The 22,849-nt window shown below is 43.8% G+C and overlaps 1 protein-coding gene across 1 annotated transcript; it reads right to left on the minus strand.

Moving 5' to 3' along the window:
• Nucleotides 1-11,953: 11,953 nt before the first annotated feature.
• Nucleotides 11,954-21,596, minus strand: LOC311188408 (E3 ubiquitin-protein ligase TRIM38-like; the record flags this gene model as incomplete). Its single annotated transcript, XM_084259508.1, is given in 5 exon segments — nucleotides 11,954-12,104; nucleotides 12,106-12,457; nucleotides 15,017-15,129; nucleotides 21,253-21,393; nucleotides 21,463-21,596. Coding segments are annotated over 5 exon segments (891 nt in total).
• Between the last annotated feature and the right edge of the window lie 1,253 nt (nucleotides 21,597-22,849).

Raw genomic sequence — 22,849 nt, forward strand, 5'->3', positions numbered from 1 at the left:
GAGAGCTGGAGACAGAGGAGCAGGGACCAGAGCAGAGGGTCTGCCCTTCCCCACAGCAGCAGCTGCTCAGGCTCCCAGCCCTGCTGCCCTCCCCTTGCTGGGAGTGTGTGGGGAGGTGCTGAGGGAGGAAGTGTGAGACCTTTCCTTTGCACTCACAGGGCCTGGACTAAAAGCAGATCCAACCCAAGGAACTGGATAGATTATTTCCCACTATTTTCAGGACTGGCCCTCGGAGCCAGAGCACGTCTCTGCAGACTGCTCTCCCACGGAGGGGATTTCTCCCAGGGGCTGCACCAGCCTTCCTTATGCCTGGGGTTGTGCTCCTGGGGATACCCTTCCTCTGAACCCCAAGTGCCTGCCCTTCATCACCTCATAGCCCAATCTGAATTGAGTAATGGAGTTTCCAAAGAGAAAGCAGAGGGATAGAGAGAGGTAGAAAGCAAAGTCGTGTGTAGTTTCACAGTTGGTGGAGCTCCTTATTGCCACCCACCACTCAACGTGCGCACACACACACACACACAAACACACGCGCGTACAGGAATCAGTCCACCCCATAGCAAACCTTGGCCTGGACTTTTTCACTCCTCCTCACAGGGCAGTCAGTCACAAAATCGCTGTCAGTCACTCTGCAGCTCCACTTCCAGATTCCTGGTAGGGAAGTTCCTCTGACTAGAGTCAACTCAGAAATGAAACTGATGTGGGGGTGGGTCCACACAGATGAGAGAGGAAACTTGTCATAAAGCCAGAGGTTTTACACTCAGAAATCCTGACTGGAGGGCCTGATAGGAACAGCACCCTTCCTTCAGAGCAACAGCAGAGGGAACAAATTAAAATCTCATCGTGACCTTGAACAGCGTGTGGGGCAGGCACCTTGTGGGGAAGGGAGAGGCCCTTCTTGAGGCATCAGATTCACAGACAGAGGTCCCAGTTCCCATGATAGCTCCTGGCATCTGCTCCACCATCATTGTCGTGGATGAGACTGTGCACCGGGCACAGCTCATCTGGAGTTGTCTTGTCAAAGGTCCAAGAAAGGAGACGAGGGACCCCACAGGGGATCAACCACCCCGACACAGCAGCAGCACGACTAAGACAAGCTGATGACTGGGTCTGTCCTGTGACCTCTGCCCCCGGCACCTGCTGTGTGAAGGAGGGGATCATGCAGAGCCCAGGGCTGAGAGGGCGAGGGATGCAGAAGAGCCTTCAGAGACATGTCCCCTAAGTGGGGAAAGTGTGTCAGGTGATTTGTGTGATGTGGTGAGACAACTAGGTGAGCAGTGAGAGCAGTGCCTGCTGGTGCATCCCTGTTTATGGGGAGTCTAGGTTGTCAGATCTCATAGAATTGGTGTGGGAGAGATCACTGGAGTCCCTTAATAGGGCCTGTAGTTCTAGTGATTACTTTGTGGGGAACTATCACCACAAATTCCTAAGGTGTTTTTCCTGAATTCTTCACCTCTCCCCTCAACCAGGACTACTGTGACCTCCTGTCTACTGGCGTCCCCTTCCCTGGGCACAAACATTCTGCAGGCTATTTTGTTTCCATTACACTGATCACTGAATATTTAATTATCTTGCTTACTTTCTGTCTTCCTCACGAGCATGGAAGTCCCACAAGATCATGGGTTTGTGCTGCCATCTTTCACTGATGAATCCCCAATATCTAGTAGCTTCAGCACAGAGCTGTGAAATAAGAGAATTTCTACGCTGCACTCAGCAGTACTGATGATGTGCATGGGTGATGTGTTGTGGTTGGGGACAAAGGAGGGGTATGATGGTGTGTGCTGCATGTAAATGATACAGCTTGTGTGTGTGTAATGTCATGTTGTATGTATGATTATTACCAAGCAAAATCCTTGTTTGTCTGTGTATTAGATGTTCTGGGTTTTGTGAGCTATGTTAGAAGGGGTTTGTAGCAGTGTGATGGATTCTCTGTGGCGTGCTTAGTGGCTGTGTTTGTTTTGTGTGTTTGTGGGGGGTGCCCACAGATTAAACTCAAAGTGGTTCCAAAAATTACCAGGATCCCTGGAAGTGACAGGTTTCCCAAGAGCTGTTTCTTACCCTCCGGAAAAATAAATTTGGGAAAAAGAGCTGGGACTGGGAAAGTAGCCTCGAGGAAGTTTCACAAGATAATATTACAAAAGTGATGACAGCAGGGAGAAAAAGTAGGATCAAAACAAGGGTGTTGGGAATTTTATGGGGACAATAACAAGATGAAAATGCATACATTTTACCAAAATGAAAAAAGATGTAAAAATATATAAATTAAAATTAAAACAATCAAAAAACAAAAGTGATTGCAAACTGATGATTACACTGGGGGAGAAAGAGGCAAGAATTAGAGGAAGGGAGAGCACAGGATGATGGGTATGAAAAATATAGGTTGGGAGGAGTCTGATAATTCAGAATGATGGTATAACAAAGGACTTCCGCAGTAGAAATCTTAGCATCCTTTGTAAACTGTGCCTTCTCTCTCTCTCTGTCCTCTCTCTGTCTCTCAGCATAGATGGCCATTTCAGTTGAGCTTGCTCTGACGTGCGATGAGGCTGACACATATAATTTTCCCTCACTGGCCCTGGAACAGCTGGGAATTTACTGAACACCAACATGGGCCAGGCCCTAGCACAGAGCTCCCTGTGTGTTAATATAATCCTCCTTAATATAATTTCTGGAGTTTGAAACATGATAATATGAATAAAAATTTTCTACAGGGCTCAAAAGCTAATTTGAGCAGGCAGAAGAATATGGTCCTCCCAGTCTGAGGAGAAGAATGAAGAAAATGTAAAGAGAAAGGAACAGCACTTCAGAAACATCTGGGATACCATCAAATATACCTTTTTACCTATAATGACACTCATGCAAGAAGAGCACTGGGTGAGAAATAAACAGCACTCTCTAAATTATCAATGGATGAAAGAGAAAGTTAGAATCAATGGACGAAAGGGAAAGTTAGAAAATATGGAGGCTTTGAAATGAGTGAACATGAAAGACAACACATCAAACCTTAGGGGCTGCCGTCACAGCAGCACCTAGGAGATTTATAGATGTAAAAGACACTATCATAGTAAAAGCTCTTAAGTCACTAAGCCTTCTTGTTCAAGAGCAGAAAGACCAAATGAAAACCAAAGCAACAGCAGTCCGAGCCCAGAGGGGGAGCGGGCACCCAGGGCCGGGGCAGATCCAGCGTGCGGGAGAGTATGCCTGTATCGCAGTCGCCATTTTAGAATAGGGACCTTCTTCAGTAAAGACTGCTTGAAACCGGCAGAAGTTTCCCGGAGGAGTCAGAGGTGAGCTGGGAAGTTCGCCCAGGCCAGGCCCCTTCTGGCCAGCAGTCCAAACCCAGAGGGGGAGCGGGCACCCACGGCCTGGGCAGACTGGGCACATGGAAGAGTGTGCCTGTCTCCAAAGCGCCATTTTAGAACAGGGACCTTTCTTTAATAAAGACTGCTTGAATCTGGCAGAAGGCTCCCCGTGGAGCCAGAGGGAGAAGGTTCCCTGCGCAGTCAGAGGTGAGCTGAAGGCCCCCACAAGCCTGGTACCACCTGGCAGGAAGTCGGAGCCCAGAGGGGGATCCAGAGATTTGGAACCCAGAGTGCAATCCAGCTGCCCCACCCTCCAGAGAAATCTGTGGGACTTCAAGACGCACCTTTGCAACTAAACACAGGAGGAGAGATTCTGTCACAGTGACCATTAACATACTCAAAGTAACACTGCCTCACTAGACTTCTGGCATAACAGTTTTAGACTCATTTGGATCGCCAGTTTCTGAAACTCCCAAAAGAACACACCAAAAAGATGCCAGCCAGTACCAGTGGCACAGTGTCCCAACGCATAAGGCAAATTAGAAAACAGGCAGCAGGGGAAAGAAAAACTACAAGAAAAGTAGCATTGCCTCAGAAAAAAGACACACCACAAAAAAAAAAAAAAAAAAACCACCCACCAGCTTGCAACTATGGTGACTTGGAAGAACTTCTGAGCCTTCCAGAAAAAGAATTTAAAATTGCCGTGATGAAAAACTGATGGAAGTCATTAAGGAAAACAATGCTCAGAAGAATGAAATTGCGTCCCTAAAGAGGGAAATGAAGGAAATTCAGGAGATCGAAGGATTAACAGAAGAGCTAAAGAATGCTGGGAAAAGCAGTGATAACAGAATAGAGGAAATGAGAGAATGAATAAGCACTCTCCAAGACACAGAAATAAAAAGAACCAAAACAGAAAAGGAAAGAGAAGTATGAATGAAAAAGACTGAAGAAAGACTTCGGGGACTATCAGAAACCATGATGAAAGGAAATATAAGAGTTATAGGAATCCCAGAAGGAGAGGAGAGAGACGTGAAGAGAACTTCCCAAACATGAAGAAGGAGCTGAAAATTGATATACAGGAAGAAGAACACCAAACTTCCATGATGAAAGGAAAAATACAGCAAGACACATTACAGTAAAGCTCCCAAGAATCCAAGACAAGGAAAAAATAATGAAGTTGAGAAGAGAGAAGAAACAGATAACATACAAAGGAAAACCAATCAGACTGACATCAGACTTCTCCGAAGAAACACTACGGACAAGGAGAGAGTGGAGGGACATAGTCAACAGACTCCAAGAAAACAGATGCCAACCAAGAATACTCTATCCTGCAAAGTTCTCCTTGCTCTATGAAGAAAGAATAAGGACCTTCCCAGACAAACAGAAACTCTGAAATTTCATTACAACTAAAACCCCCACTCCAAAAAATACTGCAGGGAGCCCTAAAGCCAGAACCTCAGAGGGATGAGTAACAACAAAAGAAGGCCAAAAAAAAAAAGTTTTTGAAAGAATAAATAAAGAGGGCCTCCCCTGGTGGTGCAGTGGTTAAGCGATCGGCTGCAAAGTGGCCCACAGCCTCTGCAGTGCCAGTTCGATCCCCTTCGCCGACGAGGGTCCCACATGGTGCAACAGACCTCTCCTGCCATGCCCACTGCTCCCCTCAGCAGTGCACCTCACTCCTTCTGCCTGTTCTGCTCCCCGCTCTGGCTCTGGTGAATTCTCTCACCCTTCCGCGCTTCTGACAGTACCCAGTGCTTGTATAAATAAATAAGTAAATCTTAAAAAAAAACACAAAGAAAATAATCCAGTCAAAAAATGGACAGAGGAGCTAAAAAGAAACTTCTCTGAAGAGGAAATGCGAATGGCCAACAGGCATATGAAAAATGTTCAACATCACTTGCAATTAGGGAAATGCAAATCAAAACTACCATGAGATACCATCTTACACCAGTGAGAATGGCACATATTAAAAAAACTAGCAACAACAAATGTTGGCGAGGTTGTGGAGAAAAAGGAACTCTTCTGCACTGTTGGTGGGAGTGCAAACTGGTCCAACCACTATGGAGAGCTGTGTGGAAATTTCTGGACCTACTAAACATAGAGCTTCCACAGGATCCAGCAATTCCACTCCTAGGTATTTACCCAAAGAACACAGAAACATCAATTCCAAAGAGCACCTGCACCCCTATGTTTATAGCAGCACTATTTACAATAGTTAAGCTTTGGAAACAGCCCAAATGCCCAAAAATAAATGACTGGATCAAGAAGATGTGGTACATATATACCATGGAATATACTCAGCATTCAAAAAAGATAAACACATGCAATTTGCAGCAACATGGATGGCGCTGGAAGGGATCATGCTCAGTGAAATAAGCCAAAAAGAAAAAGAAAAATACCGGATGGTCTCACTCATAGCAGGAATCTAGAATACTTAAATAAGGGACCAGGAAAATGAATAACTATAAGAAAGTGAAAATCAAAATCAACAAAAACTATGAACCAGAGACACTTTTTGGGGGATGGGGGGCGGGAGGGGAGGGATTGGTGTCAGAATGGGGGGATTGCAATTGTATGGGGAATATAAAAATAAAATTTATTAATTAAAAAAAAAGTTTTAAAAAAGAATAAATAAATAAAATCAAAGGAAAGAAAAACACAATGGCAAATAAAGATGCTAACATATCAATATTAACACTAAATGTAAGTGGACTAAACTCTTCAATAAAAAGACACAGGGTCACAGGCTGGATTAAGAAATAACTCAACCTTTTGCTGTCTCCAAGAAACACATTTAGCTACAAAAGATAAAAATAGACTCATAGTTAATGGGTGGAAAACAATCCTACAAGCAAATGGACCAAAAAGAAAGCAGGAACAGCTATACTTATATCAGATAAAACAGATTTTAAACTCAAAAAGGTAAAAAGACACTCCAAAGGTCACTACATTATGATCAAGGGGACAATAATTCAAGAAAAAATAACACTCATTAACATATACTCACCAAACAAAGGAGCACCAAAATATATCAGACAACTATTGTCATCTTTGAAAACAGACATCAGAGAAAACACATATGTAGTAGGAGACTTCAACACACCACTATCAACAATGGACAGATCAACGAGACAAAAAATAAATAAAGACACTAAAGCTCTAAATAAGGATCTAGAGTGTCTGGGCTTAACAGACATCTATAGAACACTAAACGCAAAAATATCTGAGTACACATTATTCTCAAGTGCACACGGATCATTCTCCAGGATTGATCACTTACTGGGACACAAGACAAACATCAACAGATACACCAAGATTGAAATCATACCAATCATATTTTATGAAGATGAAGACATCAAAGCATGTCTTCATGAAGGCATCAAATTAGAAATAAACCATAAAAAGAAGGCAAGGAAATCTCCTACCTCATGAAGATTGAAACCCACACTACTGGAAGACCACTGGACTAATGAGGAGATCAAAGAAGAAATTAAAAAATTCTTTGAATTGAATGACAAGGAGGACATCAATTTCCTAAACATATGGGACATAGGAAAAGCAGTAATAAGAGGAAAATATATAGCAATAGAGGCTCACATCAAGAAACAAGAAATAACTCAAAGAAACAACCTAATCTCGAAGCTTGAAGAACTAGAAAAGAAACAACAAAAAAAAACCAAAACCAGTAGAAGAAAAGAAATAATAAAAACCAAAGCCAAAATAAATGAAATTGAAACTAAAAATAAACAAACCAAAAAATAAATGAAACCAAGAGCTGGTTCTTCAAAAAATCAATAAAATAGACAAACCCCTAGGCAGCCTCACAAGGGAAAAAAGGGAGAAAGCACAAATAAACAGGATCACAAATGAAAGAGGAGAAATCACAACAGACACAGCAAAAATCAAAAGAATAATCATAAACTATTATGAACAGTTATATGGAAACAAGTTCAATAATCTAGAGGAGATGGACAAATTCCTACAACTCTACAATCACCCAAGACTAGATAGGAAGAAATAGAACACCTAAACAGACCAATTACAAGCAGTGAAATTGAAATGGTAATCAAAAACCTTCCCAACGAATTAGTGCCTATACTTCACAAACTCTTCCAAAAAATTGAGAAGGAAGGGATAATAACAAACAGGTTCTATGAAGCCAACATTACACTAATACCAAAACCAAACAAGGACAACCAAAAAAAGAAAACTACAGGCCAATCTCATTAATGAATACTGATGCAAAAATCCTCAATAAAATTTTAGCTATCAGAAAGATAATTCACCACGGCCAAGTAGGATTCATTCCAGGGACACAAGGATGGTTCAATATCCAAAAATCAATCAACATTATCCAACACATCAACAAAAAGAAATATAAAAACCATATGATAATATCAATAGATGCCAAGAAAGCTTTTGACAAAGTGCAACACCTATTCATGATAAAAGCCCTTGAAATTCTTGGGAGACAAGGCACATACCTCAACATCATAAAGGCCATGTATGACAAGCCAAGAGCCAGTATCATTCTCAATGGTGAAAAGCTGAAAGCATTTCTATTAAGATCTGGAACAAGACAAGGATGTCCACTCTCACCACTGCTTTTCAATACAATACTGGAAGTCCTAGCCAGAGCAATAAGCCAAGGGAAAGACATATAATGAATCCAAATAGGCAAAGAAGAAGTCAGACTATCACTATTTGCAGATGATATGATAATATACATAGAGAACCCAAAAAACTCCACAGAAAAAGTAAGTCAACTAATAAATTGGTTCAGTAAAGTGGCAGGATACAAAATCAACATGCAAAAGTCAGTAGCTTTCCTATAAACAAACAATAAATCTGAAGAAGAAAAAATAAAACAAAAACAGCTTTTTTATCGAAACAAAAAAAATCAAATATTTGGGAATAAATCTAACAAAAGAGGTAAAGGACCTATACAAAGAAAACTATAAAACACTGTAAAAAGAAATAGAAGACACAAAGAAATGGAAAGACATCCCCTGCTCATGGATTGGAAGAATAAACAGCATTAAAACGGCCATCCTACCAAAAGCAATATACAGATTCAATGCTATTCCAATCAAAATTTCAATGTCATTTTTCAAAGAAATAGAACAATTATTGATGAAATTCATATGGAATCACCAAAAACCCCGAATAGCCAAAACGCTCCTGAGAAAAAAAGAAGGGAGTGGAGGCATCACACGCCCAGACTTCAAACCATACTACAAAGCCACAATCATCAAAACTGCATGGTATTGGAACAAGAACAGACACACAGACCAATGGAATCGAATAGAAAATGCAGAAATAAACCCACAGATTTATGGTCAACTAATCTTTGACAAAGGAGCAAAGAATATGCATTGGAGCAAAGAAAGTTTATTCAATAAATGGTGCTGGGAAAACTGGGTCACTACATGCAAAAGAATGAAGCTTGACTACTACCTCACACCATGCACAAACCAACTCAAAATGGATTAAAGAACTAGACATAAGACCTGAAACCATAAAATACATAGAAGGAAATATAGGCAAAACACTACATGATATGCACATCAAAGACATCTTTACAGACACATCACCCAAAGCAGTGATAGTGAAGGCAAAGATAAACAGCTAGGACTGCATCAAATTAAAGAGCTTCTGCAGAGGAAAAGAGACAATAACAAAAACAAAGAGAAACCCCACCTACTGGGAAAACATTTTTGCACACAACATTAATGATAAAGGACTGATCACAAAAATCTACAAAGAGCTGATGAGACTCAACAAAAACAAAGAAAATAATCCTGTCAAAAAATGGGCAGAAGAGCTAAAAATAAACTTCTCCAAAGAGGAAATGCAAATGGCCAACAGGCATATGAAAAAATGTTCAACATCACTTGTCATCAGGGAAATGCAGATCAAAACTACCATGAGATACCAACTTACACCAGTGAGAATGGCACATATTAAAAAAACTAGCAACAACAAATGTTGGCGAGGGTGTGGAGAAAAAGGAACTCTCCTGCACTGTTGGTGGGAGTGCAAACTGGTCCAACCACTATGGAGAGCTGTGTGGAGATTTGTGGACCTACTAAACATAGAGCTTCCATATGATCCAGCAATTCCACTCCTAGGTATTTACCCAAAGGACACAGAAACATCAATTCCAAAGAGCACCTGCACCCCTATGTTTATAGCAGCACTATTTACAATAGCTAAGATTGGGAAACAACCCAAATGCCCAAAAATAGATGACTGGATCAAGAAGATGTGGTACATATATACACCATGGAATATTACTCAGCATTCAAAAATGATAAACACATGCAATTTGCAGCAACATGGATGGCGCTGGAAGGGATCATGCTCAGTGAAATAAGCCAGAAAGAAAAAGAAAAATACTGGATGGTCTCACTCATAGCAGGAATCTAGAAAACTTAAATATGGAACCAGGAAAAAGAATAACTGTAAGAAAGAAAATATCAAAATCAACAAACAACTATGAACCAGAGACACTCTATGGGGGTTGGGGGGCGGGGAAAGGAGGGATTGGGCTGAAAATAAGGGGGTTGTAATTGTATGGGGAATACAAAAATAAAATTTAAATTAAAAAAATAAAAGATCTAGGGCCTCCCCGGTGGTGCAGCTGTGCGGCCTCTGAAGCGCCAGTTCGATCCACGGCTGCTCCCTGGCCTCCAGAGGAGGGTCCCACATGGCACGCAGACCTCTCCTGCCGCCCGCTGCTCCCCTCAGCAGTGTACTTTGGTCCTTCTGCCTGCTCTGCTCCCCGCTCTGGCCCTGGTGAATTCTCTCACCCTCCCGCACTTCTGACTGTACCCAGTGCATGTATAAACAAAACAAACAAACAAACAAACAAACAAATAAATAAATAAAGCATGCCTCTATTAAAAAAGAAATAAATAAATGAAAATAAAAGATCTAAATTTAATAAAAAACACTTCCTTCCCCTCAAAAAAAAAAATTAAAAAAAAAATACCAAAGCAAGCAGAAGGACAGCAATGGCCATGAAAATGGCGGTTAATGAAAAAAATCAATGTCAACAAAGGTTAGTCCTTTTAAAAAGGTGAACAAATTCAAGAAATCTTTTAGCTACAATAACCAATGACAATACAGTAAGAAGAAATTACTGAATTGTTCTAACTACTGATAGTGCACAACAGCATATCTGCAAGCAAAAAAATGAAAGTGGAGACTTGCATCACCCCATATACAGCACTCAAAATGAACCACAGATCTAAATGTAATAACAGAAGTGGTTAACACCTTTTGAGAGGAAGCACAGGGAATAACTCTTGTTTCATTGGGCTCGCAAAGGTTATTTGCATGGCAGCAAAACACAAGAAATAAAAGTAGAAATACCTGAGATGAATAGCAACAATACTGAAGGTTCTTGAGCTTCATTGGACTCCATCCAGAATGTAAAAACACAACACAGAGAATGACAGAACAATTCTGAATTATAGAGACGATAAGGGACATACCTAGAACCGCAATTAGCATGTAAAAGTTTTTACAGGGCCTCCCTGGTGGTGCAAGGATTAAGCACAGTGCTATGAAGCTGTCCACAGCAACTGCAGCTGGATTTCCAACCCCAGCCCGACAGTGAGCTACCTACCAGGCGCAGCAGACCTCTCCTGTCTCGCCCGCTGTTCCCCTCAGCAGTGCATTTCAGTCAGTCTGCCTTTTCTGTTCCCCACTGTCTCTGGTGAGTCCTCTCAACTCTCACACCTCTGAGCAGTATCCCAGTTCTTGTATGCATATATAAACAAATCTTTAAAAAAAAAGTTTTTACAAACCAAAATACAAATTATGCAACTAAAAAGGGCAAAGCATGTGAATAGACATTATTTCAAAAAGACAAACAAATAGAAAATAAATACATGAAGTTATCATCATCAACAGTCATTAGGAAAATGCAAAAGCCAGAAGAAAACAAAATCTCCAGGATATAGCACTTACCATCCATTAGCATAGTCACATTTACAAATAGCTGCAATACAAGGTGGAGAAACTGCAATAGCATATGTGGCTTGTGAGCACATACAGCTTCTTTGAAAAACACAGTTCCTTAAAAAGTTGAACAAGTTAACATAGGAAGTGGCAATTCTACTCCTAGGTACAAACCCTCCAATTTGATGATAATCACACAATATTTTGCACAACACTGTTCACAGTGGCATTGTTTGAACTCGCCCCAAAGTGGAAACAACCAATGTCCATCCTTTGATGAAAGGGCACACACAATGCATGACATCCATACAGTGGGATGGTTTGTCCATAAACAGAAGCAAATACTGACCCAAACAACACTGATGAAGCATGAAAACTAGACATGAAATGGAAGAGGTCAGACACCCAGCGTCACACAAGGACCCTGGCAGGACAGAGATCTGACCCAGTGACGGGAGAGAGCACAAGGGATGACCCTGCTGTTCTCTCGCTTCCCCGCAGGTCAGGCTGATCTTCTGTGCTGTCTGCACAGAGGCTGTGTCCAGCAGTCATGGCACACTCACTGAGTGTCCACTGAGAACTCAGTGCCGGTCCAGGTAAAGGGAAACAGCAGATGACAAAACAGACCAAGTCCTGTCCTAATAGGACTGATGTTATATTTCTACGATGGGTAAACAAAAGAGACTCTTTTAAATTGACCCCAGGGGTGAAGGGAGGAACAAAGGAGAAGAATGATTAACCTGGAAATAAGGCCGAAGAGTATCAGAGAAGGAGGCCCTTGGGAAGGTGAAGATGTGGGAGCCAGTGTTCATGTCATAAAAGGACACAAGTCCAGCCTCAGTCCAGAAAAACCCTCACCAGAAGGGGAGTTGGGGGAGAGGTAAGGGCCATGTAGCCATTCTCCTGGCAGAGTCTGATGGCCCAGAAGCCAGACTGAGGCTCTGGGGTCAGGTCCCTGTCCCTCTGCACATTTTCCAGACAAACTCCTAAGTCCCACCCAGATACTTCTCCCACATCCACTTCAAAGTAATGTCTTCCTGAGGTGAAGCCCTCACAGCCCAGGACACAGGGTAAGGAACAGAATCTTGTAGAACTGAAATACTTCTTCTGGCTGCCTCCATGGGTCACATGTCTCCGATCCTCAGACAGAATTAGTTCACGATGAGCTGTGTCTGGGTCCAGATTCACGCTGACTGAGAAAAGAGAAAGACACATTTTATTTGCTGAGAAGACAGTGCACTTCAAGTACAATCTCCTGGATTCAGGTGCTGCCTACTTCTTCTAGCTCTGTGAGTCACTTTCTGAGACTCTGCATATAGTAGGAAATCATCATACCTACCAGAGTAATGGTGGGAAAGATTGAAGGAGCTAATTCACCCTACTGCTTGGAGAAATTTCTGGTATTTGGTGAGTAAGCAGTAAGTGGAAGTAATATCCTCTCCATCACTGTCACCATCACCAACTCAGTCCCTCAGAGAAGGCAAGGGACTGACTAACCATAGTGGTTGCTGTCCTCTCCACAACCCTTATCCCCCGTGTAGGGCCACCAAGAATCATGGAATATTGAAGCAAAAAAGAAGTTTATCCCCATTTTTTAGTGATAACCTTTCACACCCATTATCAGAAAGCAAAATAACATAGGTCCTGCCTTATTTTGTTATTGAAAGTTACCTCAGATCCCAGTATTCTATTCAGCCCTCAGAGCACCTGTCCGTCCCATGAATTTAGGTGTGAAGTCTGCAGATGATAGTTCATATTGTCCCAGGGATGAGTAAAAAGTGATACAATTTATGCTGGAATAATGTACATCAAAAGGATCTGACTAGCATAAGTAAAATTTAAAAAAAAATGATCTTTTTAAGTGTGATGCTGGCCAGGAGTGTAATTTCTTTGTTTTTAAAGGTTTATTTATTTATGCAGACAAGAACTGGGGCACAGGCCAGAGGAGTAAGGGGTGAGAGGACTCACCAGAGACAGAGTGGGGAACAGAACAGGCAGACTGACTGAAATACACTGCTGAGGGAAGGAGCAGTCGAGATAGGAGAGGTCAGCCTTGCCATGTGGGATTGTCTCTGGCCGGCAGGAATCAAACCGCTGCTGCAGAGGCTGTGGTCATCTTCACAGCTTTGCCCTCAACCCGCTGAGCTACTGGGGAGACACTCAAACAGACCAATTTAGTAGACAAATAAAAAGACCAGAGATTAATAAGTAGAGAAAACCCAGTTTACATCAATTTTTTACATGGGCTACGTAGTCATTGAATAAGACTAGTCACGATGAAAGAATAAACATATATCTGTAGATCTATGTTACACAGACCGTTATTTGAACACAATTCAGTGTAATACAATAATAAAAACACCAATAAAAATGCTAAGATTATACAATCAAAATGCTTATAAATGATAATGAGGTGATATGGGAAAATCCCTGCAGAAGCAACCTAAATAGAAAAGAGATGACTCTTGGGCCTACCTCGGGGCACAAGGAGTTAAGCACAGCACTGTGAAGCTATCCTCAGCCTCTGCGGCATGAGTTCCATTCGTGGCTGGCCAGAAAGCCAACCTACATGGCACAGCACCTCTCCTGTCCCGCCCACTGTTCCATGAGAAGTGTATTCCAGTCAGTCTGCCTGTTCTGTTCCCCCTTCGGTCTCAAGTGAATCCTTTCACCGCACCCCAACACCTCTGGCCTGTGTCCTAGCTCTAGTTGCATAAATAAATAATCTTTAAAAAATAAATGGTGGGGGGCCTCCCCAGTGGCGCAGCAGTTGAGCGCTGGGTTGCTAAGCTGCCCGCAGCCTCTGGGGCGCCGGTTCGATCCCCGGCTGCTCCCCGGCCACCAGAGGAGGGTCCCGCATGGCGCGCAGACCTCTCCTGCCACCCGCTGCTCCCCTCAGCAGTGTACTTCGGTCCTTCTGCCTGCTCTGCTCCCTGCTCTGGCTCCGGTGAATTCTCTCACCCTCCCGCGCTTCTGACTGTACCCAGTGCATGTATAAACAAAACAAACAAACAAACAAACAAACAAATAAATAAAGCATGCCTCTATAAATAAATAAATAAATAGATAGATAAATAGATAAACAAATAAATAAATAAATAAATGGATAAAACACATACTTAAAATGGCAGCACACCAGTGCAATCAATTCAGGTTTGGCCTCTGTCAGGTTCATTCTGATTTTACAGCCAAAAGAATTATTTGATAATATTTAGCTTAAATTATCTAATTGTGGTCATATGGAAAATGACAAATACTAAGTAAGAACTAAGGGGTTGTAAAGCGCAGGATTGGAATTGGTCATACTGGCTTTCATTAGGATTCTAACATTTAGAGGAGTCAAGGCCTTAAAACCATTTCCATCACAGTTTAGAATACTGATCTATCTTTCTTGCATTGCTGAGAGTTTAATGAAATGTTAATAAATGTTCAGTGGTAGACACATTCTAAGCACTACATACATTGATGCTATTAAATGTCATGATAAGTGAGGGAAGTAAAATCTTCTATATTGTTATTTAGATGGGGAGAATGAGCAGGTGATTAATCTGGGACAGAAGGAATTTGAAGAGCCTGAAGAATTAACCAGGAAGCTACATCCCTGCCTACCCACAAGGTGGAGAGTTCCAGCTCCACTGAGAACAGCTAAAAATCCTTTCTGTCTCTGAGTCTACCCAGGGACAGCTGCTGAGTTGGTGACCACCAAAGTTGCATTTTATGTGAACATGAAGGGAACTGTTGACTTCACACACCTTGGAAGCACCTTAACATTTTCTTCACATCAAAGTAAAGCTCAGAAACATGGCACACAGCTTGAGGCTCCAAACAGAAGATCTCTGGCAATTTCAGCTTCACATCTGAATTCCTACAAGGAACAGGGGACATTCCATTCAGCTCTAGGTGGCCATACAACTGCCCACATCCTCATACTCCCATATTCATACAGACTAACCTGTTTAATGTTTCTTCCACATTCTACAGTGAAAATAAAGTCAAATATAAGTGTGGGAAAATCCAGCATTTCGTGTCACTTGATGCATGGGGTTACTTGCTATGTATTCTCCACCCCAGGAAGCAGAGTGACCCAGCCTGAGACACCCACACATACCCAGGTAGAACGATTCCCATCCCCGTCCCCTAGGATAGTCCCTGCCAGTGTGTGTGAGTGTATGATCGCACTTGCTCAGGCTGTGGGGAGCCGTGGATTCTGCATTCATATAAGCCTGTGATCTCAGAAACTTGATCATGTTACCTTTTACTAGAAGTGACCTAATTTGTTTCTGAGGAGCCCATATCAGAGATCACTGATGACAAAGGTCCTCAGTGGGGAATCCATGCCCAGACCCTGGCTCTGGGCCACTGACGTGGAGGCAGCAGGTGTCACCTTCTGAGGGCACTGTCACCCTACATCCTCACCCATACAGGGCAACCACCAGTCTTGCAATAGCAACTGGAGTCCAGCCAAGGCATTTATGTACAGCAGCTGGAACCTTCAGGCAGCTGAAATGAGGTTCCCTAAGAGCTCATGGCCCAAGACAAGTGATTCAGGAGGTTATCATTCATTTAGGCTGCCCCGCTCTGTACCACCAGTCATTTTTAAGACATGGTGAGAAGGTTCCATGAAAAACTGACAACGGCGAATAAATGGGATGAAGGTTATTCTGTGGTTCCATATCTCCAAAAAACCTACCTTCGACCCAGAGAAGCAGATTTCTAATTCACATACTGCCCCTGTGGATACCTGCACAGGCCACCAGCTGACATTGATATGGATCTTTTCTTTGGCTCCCAAAGGGGAGGTTTATAATAAAAAGGGAGAGAAGAGTAAAGGACACTTGCATAGGCAGAAATGGGCAAAAGAGCTGCTGCTGCTATAGTCTTCAACATTTATTACTTTAAATATTGAATGAGGCAGAGAGGACTCGCCAAACTTCCCAGGCTCCCTCGACATTCTCCTCTCAATAGATCAGAAACAGACACCTTCTTTCTTTCTTCCAGTTCCTCGCCTGCCTCATCTGCAATAAATTCTGGGCTGAGCCCTGACATTTCTTCTCTAGTTCCAGGAGGAGGCGCTCCAGTTCACGGCTCTGATTGTCCAGACTGGCTTCACCTCCCTGCAGTGTCCTCAGCAGCTGCTCTTTCTCTTTCTCCAGTCTCCATAGATAAGCCCTCTCCTCTTCATGGAGGAAGTTGTGGAGATTCCTAAACGCAGACTGGATTTCTTGTCCCCGAAGCTCTATGTTCTCCTAGAATCAAGAAAGTAGGTAGAAAAGGGGGAAACAAACCAAACATACCTCTATGGTGAGTCAGTAAACACAGGTGGGCCTGAGACACAGTGCAAATCTGCTCACCCCTAGGAAGAAAGCAAACTGTAACATGTGTCCAACTGGACTATCTTGAAGATTCATGCTGAGGGACATGAGCCAAAGAGCAAATGAAAGACCCTATGAGTCTTCTCACAATGGGGCCCTCATCAAATTGAGAAACAAGAAGTAGAATGGTGGCCCCCAAGCCGGAAGGAGGGAAAAATAGAGTTATTGTTGATGGACATAGAGTTTCTGTTAGAGGGAAAAGGATGTCCTAAAGCTAATTCCATACAGGCTTTGTGGACTCCACCCCCACCCCAGGCCAAAGCCAAGGACACTGGGAACTCCAAATCCCATCACCACCAAAGGGAAGGTGTCTGGGACCTGAGGTGGGGTTAAGCAGCCAGGTTGATATAAAAAGGCAGACACGTGGGCTTTGGGGGATACACCCATTTTGGCTCTCCGCCAGCTCGCAGCGGTCTGGCCAGCTCAGAGAGTGACTTTGGGTTTCCAGGTCAGCGGATCGGGTAGGACGCATTAAAGACTTTATTTCCCTATTTTCTCCCTGAGTTGTACATTTTCCTTATTTCCTTTTCCCTTGTAAATAAACCTTTTATTAACCTTTTGTGTGTGCCTGCAGTGGAGTATTCATAAGTCCCTTCTAAGCGCGTGGGTGAGGACCCACAGCCAGGAACCCGTTCAATATCGAGGCTGCTCTATAACATTTCCACTTCGAATGCTGAAAAAGTTCAGCAAACGGAGGGTGGTGATGGCTGCAAAGCAACTAAATTCATTTCATGCCACTGGTCTGTACACTTAGAAATGACCTAAAGGTGGCACTCTGATGTGGAAAGGTGATCACAAGCTGTAGCCACCTGGTCCATTTCCTTTTTCTCCAACAGTGATGCAGAAGAAGAAGGTTCTGGAATGCTAAATAGGAGAATAATGGAATTTGGCCACAGCAACTAACTTATCATTTATGAAGATAAAACCAAGCACTGTGGGCAAGTAACACACAATATATATGTTCTGAGGGAATTTCTTCAACTAAAGGCTGATAATGAATATGCAGCGGGTGAGGCAGGAGAGTTCTGCTGGGCCCTGTGGGTCACCTCCCTGGCCAGCAATCGAACTCATGCTGCAGTGGCTACAAAGAGCTTCATCATCTGAGACTTTTCCCCTTGAGCCAGGGAGGCCCTGAAGTGGAACTTTTTGTAGGAAACATGGGACACCTGGACTCTGGCATTGACATGGTTTCCTTATCGGTTTGTAGCAATAGATGTTCCCCCTATGACCTAATATTCCAGAAATAAGGAGACAGAGGCAGTAGTAATACCTACAGTGTCAGGAATCTTCACCTGTTGTTTCCAAATATGGTCCTCTCAAGTTCCAAGGATCTCGAAATGAGAGATGGAAGAGTCAAGTTTCATATCCACTCACAAAGAAGCAGGGTCAAAGTGGGAAAAGACCTTGAAAGAGGCAAAATGGCTCACACATCTCAGGAATTTGGTTACTAAATGATGAATTATATCCATATCCATAAAAGAATGTGTCTCTGATCCTGCAGAGGCTGGTCAGCCACGGACACTGTCTTAGAGACCCACAGTCTACAGTGCAAGTGTGTGTAAGTCTTGCAGAGCTCTATTCTCATCACATCCTCACAAGCTTGAGTTATGGGAAGGTCTTCTGCACTGGTCCTGTTATTCCCTTAGGGTGGTATTGCAACCAGGAAGGTAGAGGGTCTGACCCTGTACTCTGGTAAATGTGCGCAGGTGAGTTCACGATCTTTAGACAGGAGGTAATTTCAGTTATTTAAAACATGAAGCCCATTGAGGATAAGGGGCACAACAGGTTTCTTTCTCCTGACTGAGGTGATGGGACACCTAGGAAGTTACTACTGTAAGGCTGAAGAAAGTAGAGGGAAATTCTCCTAGATTAGACAACTAAAGGAATTATTTTTTTAAAAAACTGGCATATTCTTTGGGGTTCAGCAATTTGTACTGGTTTAATGAGAATAAACTATCAATGAGTACTTAGCCCAGTCATAGCCTGTACATCAATTCAGGATGAAAAATAGTTTGTGATCACTAAACTCCAATTCTTACCTCCCATTCAGTTATTTGCTCCGTCATGAATAACTTCACACTCTTACAGAGTTCTTGTATTCCCTTCAGTTTTGTCACAATGTCTTACAGCTTTTCCTGCAGGAAAAATTGGATGAGGTCTGGCTTCCATTTCTCAATCTTCATTTGGTACTTAGGGGAAATCCCAGCCTCCAATCTGTACAATAACAGTGTGAATATATTTTTTAGACCTTACACTGTGAGAATACACAACATGAGGGAAGTAGCATAAGTCATTCCCCAGGGGTCCCTGAGCAGTTGCTAGGATTGTAACATCCTTCTGTGCTGGAGAAGTGGAGGCTTAGGAAAGAGGCAGTAACCTGCCCAAGGGGCCATCCCTAGTAGGTGGCGGAGATACAATTCCCAGCGCATCGAGGATCTAAGCATTGGACTACATCTACCACTACAGTCACCAGGAAAATGCTACACAAATTATAAGGTCAAAATCATCTAAAAGTAAATTTTATAAAATAACTGGACCAGTCATAGATGATACAGTGTTTGATACACAAGGAACGTTTCACATGTTACGCTTAGTCAGGATGGAGTTTCAGAACCAGGTCATGGATGGGGCACCCTGCTATCACCTGGAGAACAGTGTCATGATGTCAACTCACAGTGATGCATGTCCACATCCAGCTGTAGGGTGTATTCAAAAGATTCTCACATTTTCTTTTTTGTTTCACTCTAGATTTATTTTTCTTTATTTACAGAGTGGGGGGTGAGAGGCTTCAGCAGAGACAGAGTGGGGAGCAGAACCGGCAGATTGACTGAAATACACTGCTGAGGGGAGCAGTATGCATGACAGGAGAGGTCTGCTGCACCATGTGTGTTGCTCCCTGGCCAGGGATTGAACTCATGCTGCAGTGGCTGGGGATAGCTTGATAGCACTGAGACTTGAACCCCAGTGCCACCAGGAAGGCACCCATATCTCACATTTTCAAAAGAAGGGATCTGAAGCTCACTAAACTGCTCATTGTCATCCAGAGTATAGGAATTGCCTCCTGCCCTCTGAAAACTAACAAATATAACATCACAATGCTCCCAAGACAGTGCTCAGGAACTAGTTACCAAAAGACTCATTTGCTTTCGCTAGGAACACAGTGCTATTCACAACTCTACATAGAGAATGTCCTTACAGCTTATGACAACCTCCTGGTGTGTGTGTTGGTGGGAGGGGACAGGTCTTTTCTCCATTTACAGATGGGGAAACCAAGTCATGAAGCAAGAACAGAGTTGCTCACAGTTGCCCATCTAGGAAGAGGCTGACCTAGTATTTCACCTCAGCAGTCTGACTCTTGATGCTAAGCCCAGAACCTTGTGTTGTTCCTATTTGATGACATGGTGTGAAGCAATGAGACCTGCCCCATTACAGCCCTGACTGCTCATGGGGTTACAGGAGGAGGTGAGTGTGCTGAGTGGTGGTCAGGGCTGACACGCCCTGACACAGGATCCAGATCCTTCACACAAGACACAGGCACCTCACATTGGGGATGTTGCTTCAAATGTCAAAGGGGCAGAGAGGAAGGAATCCCACTTCTTCATTCCTCCACAGCAAAGGGACCCTTATGCTGAAAGCTATTGTGTCAAAAACACAGGAAATGATTGAAACGTCTCTCAAGGCTTCATCCCTCCCACCAAGTATTTTTAAACCCTAACTCCCCTTCCCAGTGTATGCTCATACCTGTTGCCATTTCCAATCCTTAGATTTTGTCCTTGTTGTTTATTTTGTCCACGCAGAATGTGCTTTTACATGTCAACCTGATCTTTCCCTCCACAAATAAATCCCTAGTGTCCAGGCCACTCTGGGCAGGGGTATGGATTCCGAGTGATACCAAGGTTCCTTCCTGACATCCTTTCCCATGCCTGCATCGGCCTTTCCCCTCACGCACCACCTGCCTGCCTCATCGAGAGTCAGGCAAGCTCTCGTGACAAGTGAACCACCTGATCTGACTTCTGTGTATTACCCACACTCTGCCCGTGGTGATATTGTGTGTGTCCTTCAGGACTCACTTCTGGGCAGTCTCCCCCTCACACATTCATTCCTGCCCTAGTGCCCCCCCTCACCACCCACACCGAGGGACGTCAGGCGTCCTGAGTTCCTTTTCCTACTCCTTGTGGACTCTGGGATATCAAGAAGGTGTTGGTTCTGACCTCTGGGATTTCAGATGCTGTCCTGTGCTCTTGCACGCTCTGGTGTCTCCAATTATGATTTGAGGTGAGGCCATGAACGAGACAGGCGTGACAAAGAGCACAATCTATTAAGTTCATTATAGGAAGTTCTAACAGGAAAGATTCCGCCCAACCTTAAAGTTTGGCATATAAAATGAGGACCTGACTCACCAGGATCATAATAAGCTATTATTCAGAAAATAACATGATGGAAACAACATTTTTAGAGTCACAATCTTGGTGTTCAGACTAACTAATTCCAGTCAAAAGGTGCAACATAAGAGGAAGAACTTGCTGAGAGGTATGGCCACTCACTCACCTTGTAACCTAAACACACGTCCTCCGCTTGAGCCGTGCTGTGTCCTCTGTGCTGGGGGGAGCGCTCACAGCGCCAGCAGATGAGCTGCCCGTCGTCCATCCTCACAGAACAGGTACTGCTCCCCGTGTTCCTCACACAGCCTCTCACGCTCCAGCTCCTTGACAGTTTCTATGAGGTTTTCAAGGTGCTTGTTGGGCTGGACACTCTCCCTTTGAAGTGATGTTTGACAAAAGGGACAGCGAGCCCTCCAAATAAAAGATTTCACAGGATATCCTTGCCTAATGATATTGTCTATGCACTGGCAGCAGAAGCTGTGCCCACAGTTGATGCTCACGGGCTCCTTCATCAGCTCCTGGCAGATGGAGCACATGGCTTCCTCCCTCATCTTCCTTATCGCTGGCAGTGAGGCCATGGCTCTTCCTCAAAGTTCTACTAAGTATCTACAGGCAGAGATGAATCAGCCATGATTTTCCAGAAGCCTCACCTGAGCCTCTGAGCCTACACAGGTGTTGAAGTCTTCTCTCTGGAAAGAAAGTGGGTTACAATTTGAAAGATGCCTCACACATCCCTGTGTGGTATAACAGGGTAATCCCTGTCACGTTTTCCCTACCCAGTTTAGATTAAAATTCAAAATAACATTTAAATTCAGTGTTGGAGTCCTACCAGCCATAATTCAATGCTTCATATCTGCCAATGGTGCCACGATATCCAAGTAAAGAACATTCCCTCATGGCAGAAAGTGTTCTTGGATCAGGTACTCGTAGAGATAGAGAGGCAGACAGGTTTGCTAGCAAAAGTTGTAGGAGAGAAGAGAAGTCAGGGAGGGAGAGTGATAGTCTCTCTGTGTCAAATGAACTTCGGGAGGAGTCAGCTCTGAGTTCTGAGTTACTTCTTTTCCTGCCAGCAACAGAGGTGATTGGTTTGGGAGCAGAGTGCATGGGGCCAGTACACTTGATTCTACTCACACCCCCACATCTGGTACTCAAGACCCACTAAAACCCTCAGAGAAAAAGGGGCTGCAGTTTAATCCAGTTTTATATCACACTACAGCAGGAGAGCTGCAGAGGGTGGCAACAGGAGTTGGTTCTGGGAGCAGAGTCCCTAAGCACAAGGGAGGTGACTGTCTCCCTCCAGGGGAGGACAGGTCTCCCAGGACAAGGTCAGGGTTCCTGAGGCAGCGGGAATTTGCAGAACCAGGATATGGGGAGGCAGGAAGCAGAGGGCAAGGCCTGTCCACTGTGGGTTCCTTGTCCTGGACCCCCCAGTGTCCACCAGTGAGGACTGAGAGCTGGAGACAGAGGAGCAGGGACCAGAGCAGAGGGTCTGCCCTTCCCACAGCTGCATCTGCTCAGGCTCCCAGCCCTATTGCCCTCCCCTTGCTGGGAGTGTGTGGGGAGGAGCTGAGGGAGGAAGTGAGAGACCTTTCCTTTGCATTCACAGGCCTAGACTGAAAACAGATACTGTTAGGGGGGAAGGATGTCCTGAGCTAATTCCATGTGGGCTTTGTGGACTCCACCCCCACTCCTGACCAAAGCCATCAGGACACTGGGAAAGACAAATCCCGTCACCACCAAAGGGAAGGTTGCTGGGACCTGAGGGTGGGGTTAAGCAGCCAGGTTTGGTATAAAACCAGACACGTGGGCTTTGGGGGTGGGGGGTTCCCTT

This window comes from Talpa europaea (genome assembly GCF_964194135.1).
Source record: "Talpa europaea genome assembly, chromosome: 2".
Lineage (NCBI taxonomy): Eukaryota > Metazoa > Chordata > Mammalia > Eulipotyphla > Talpidae > Talpa > Talpa europaea.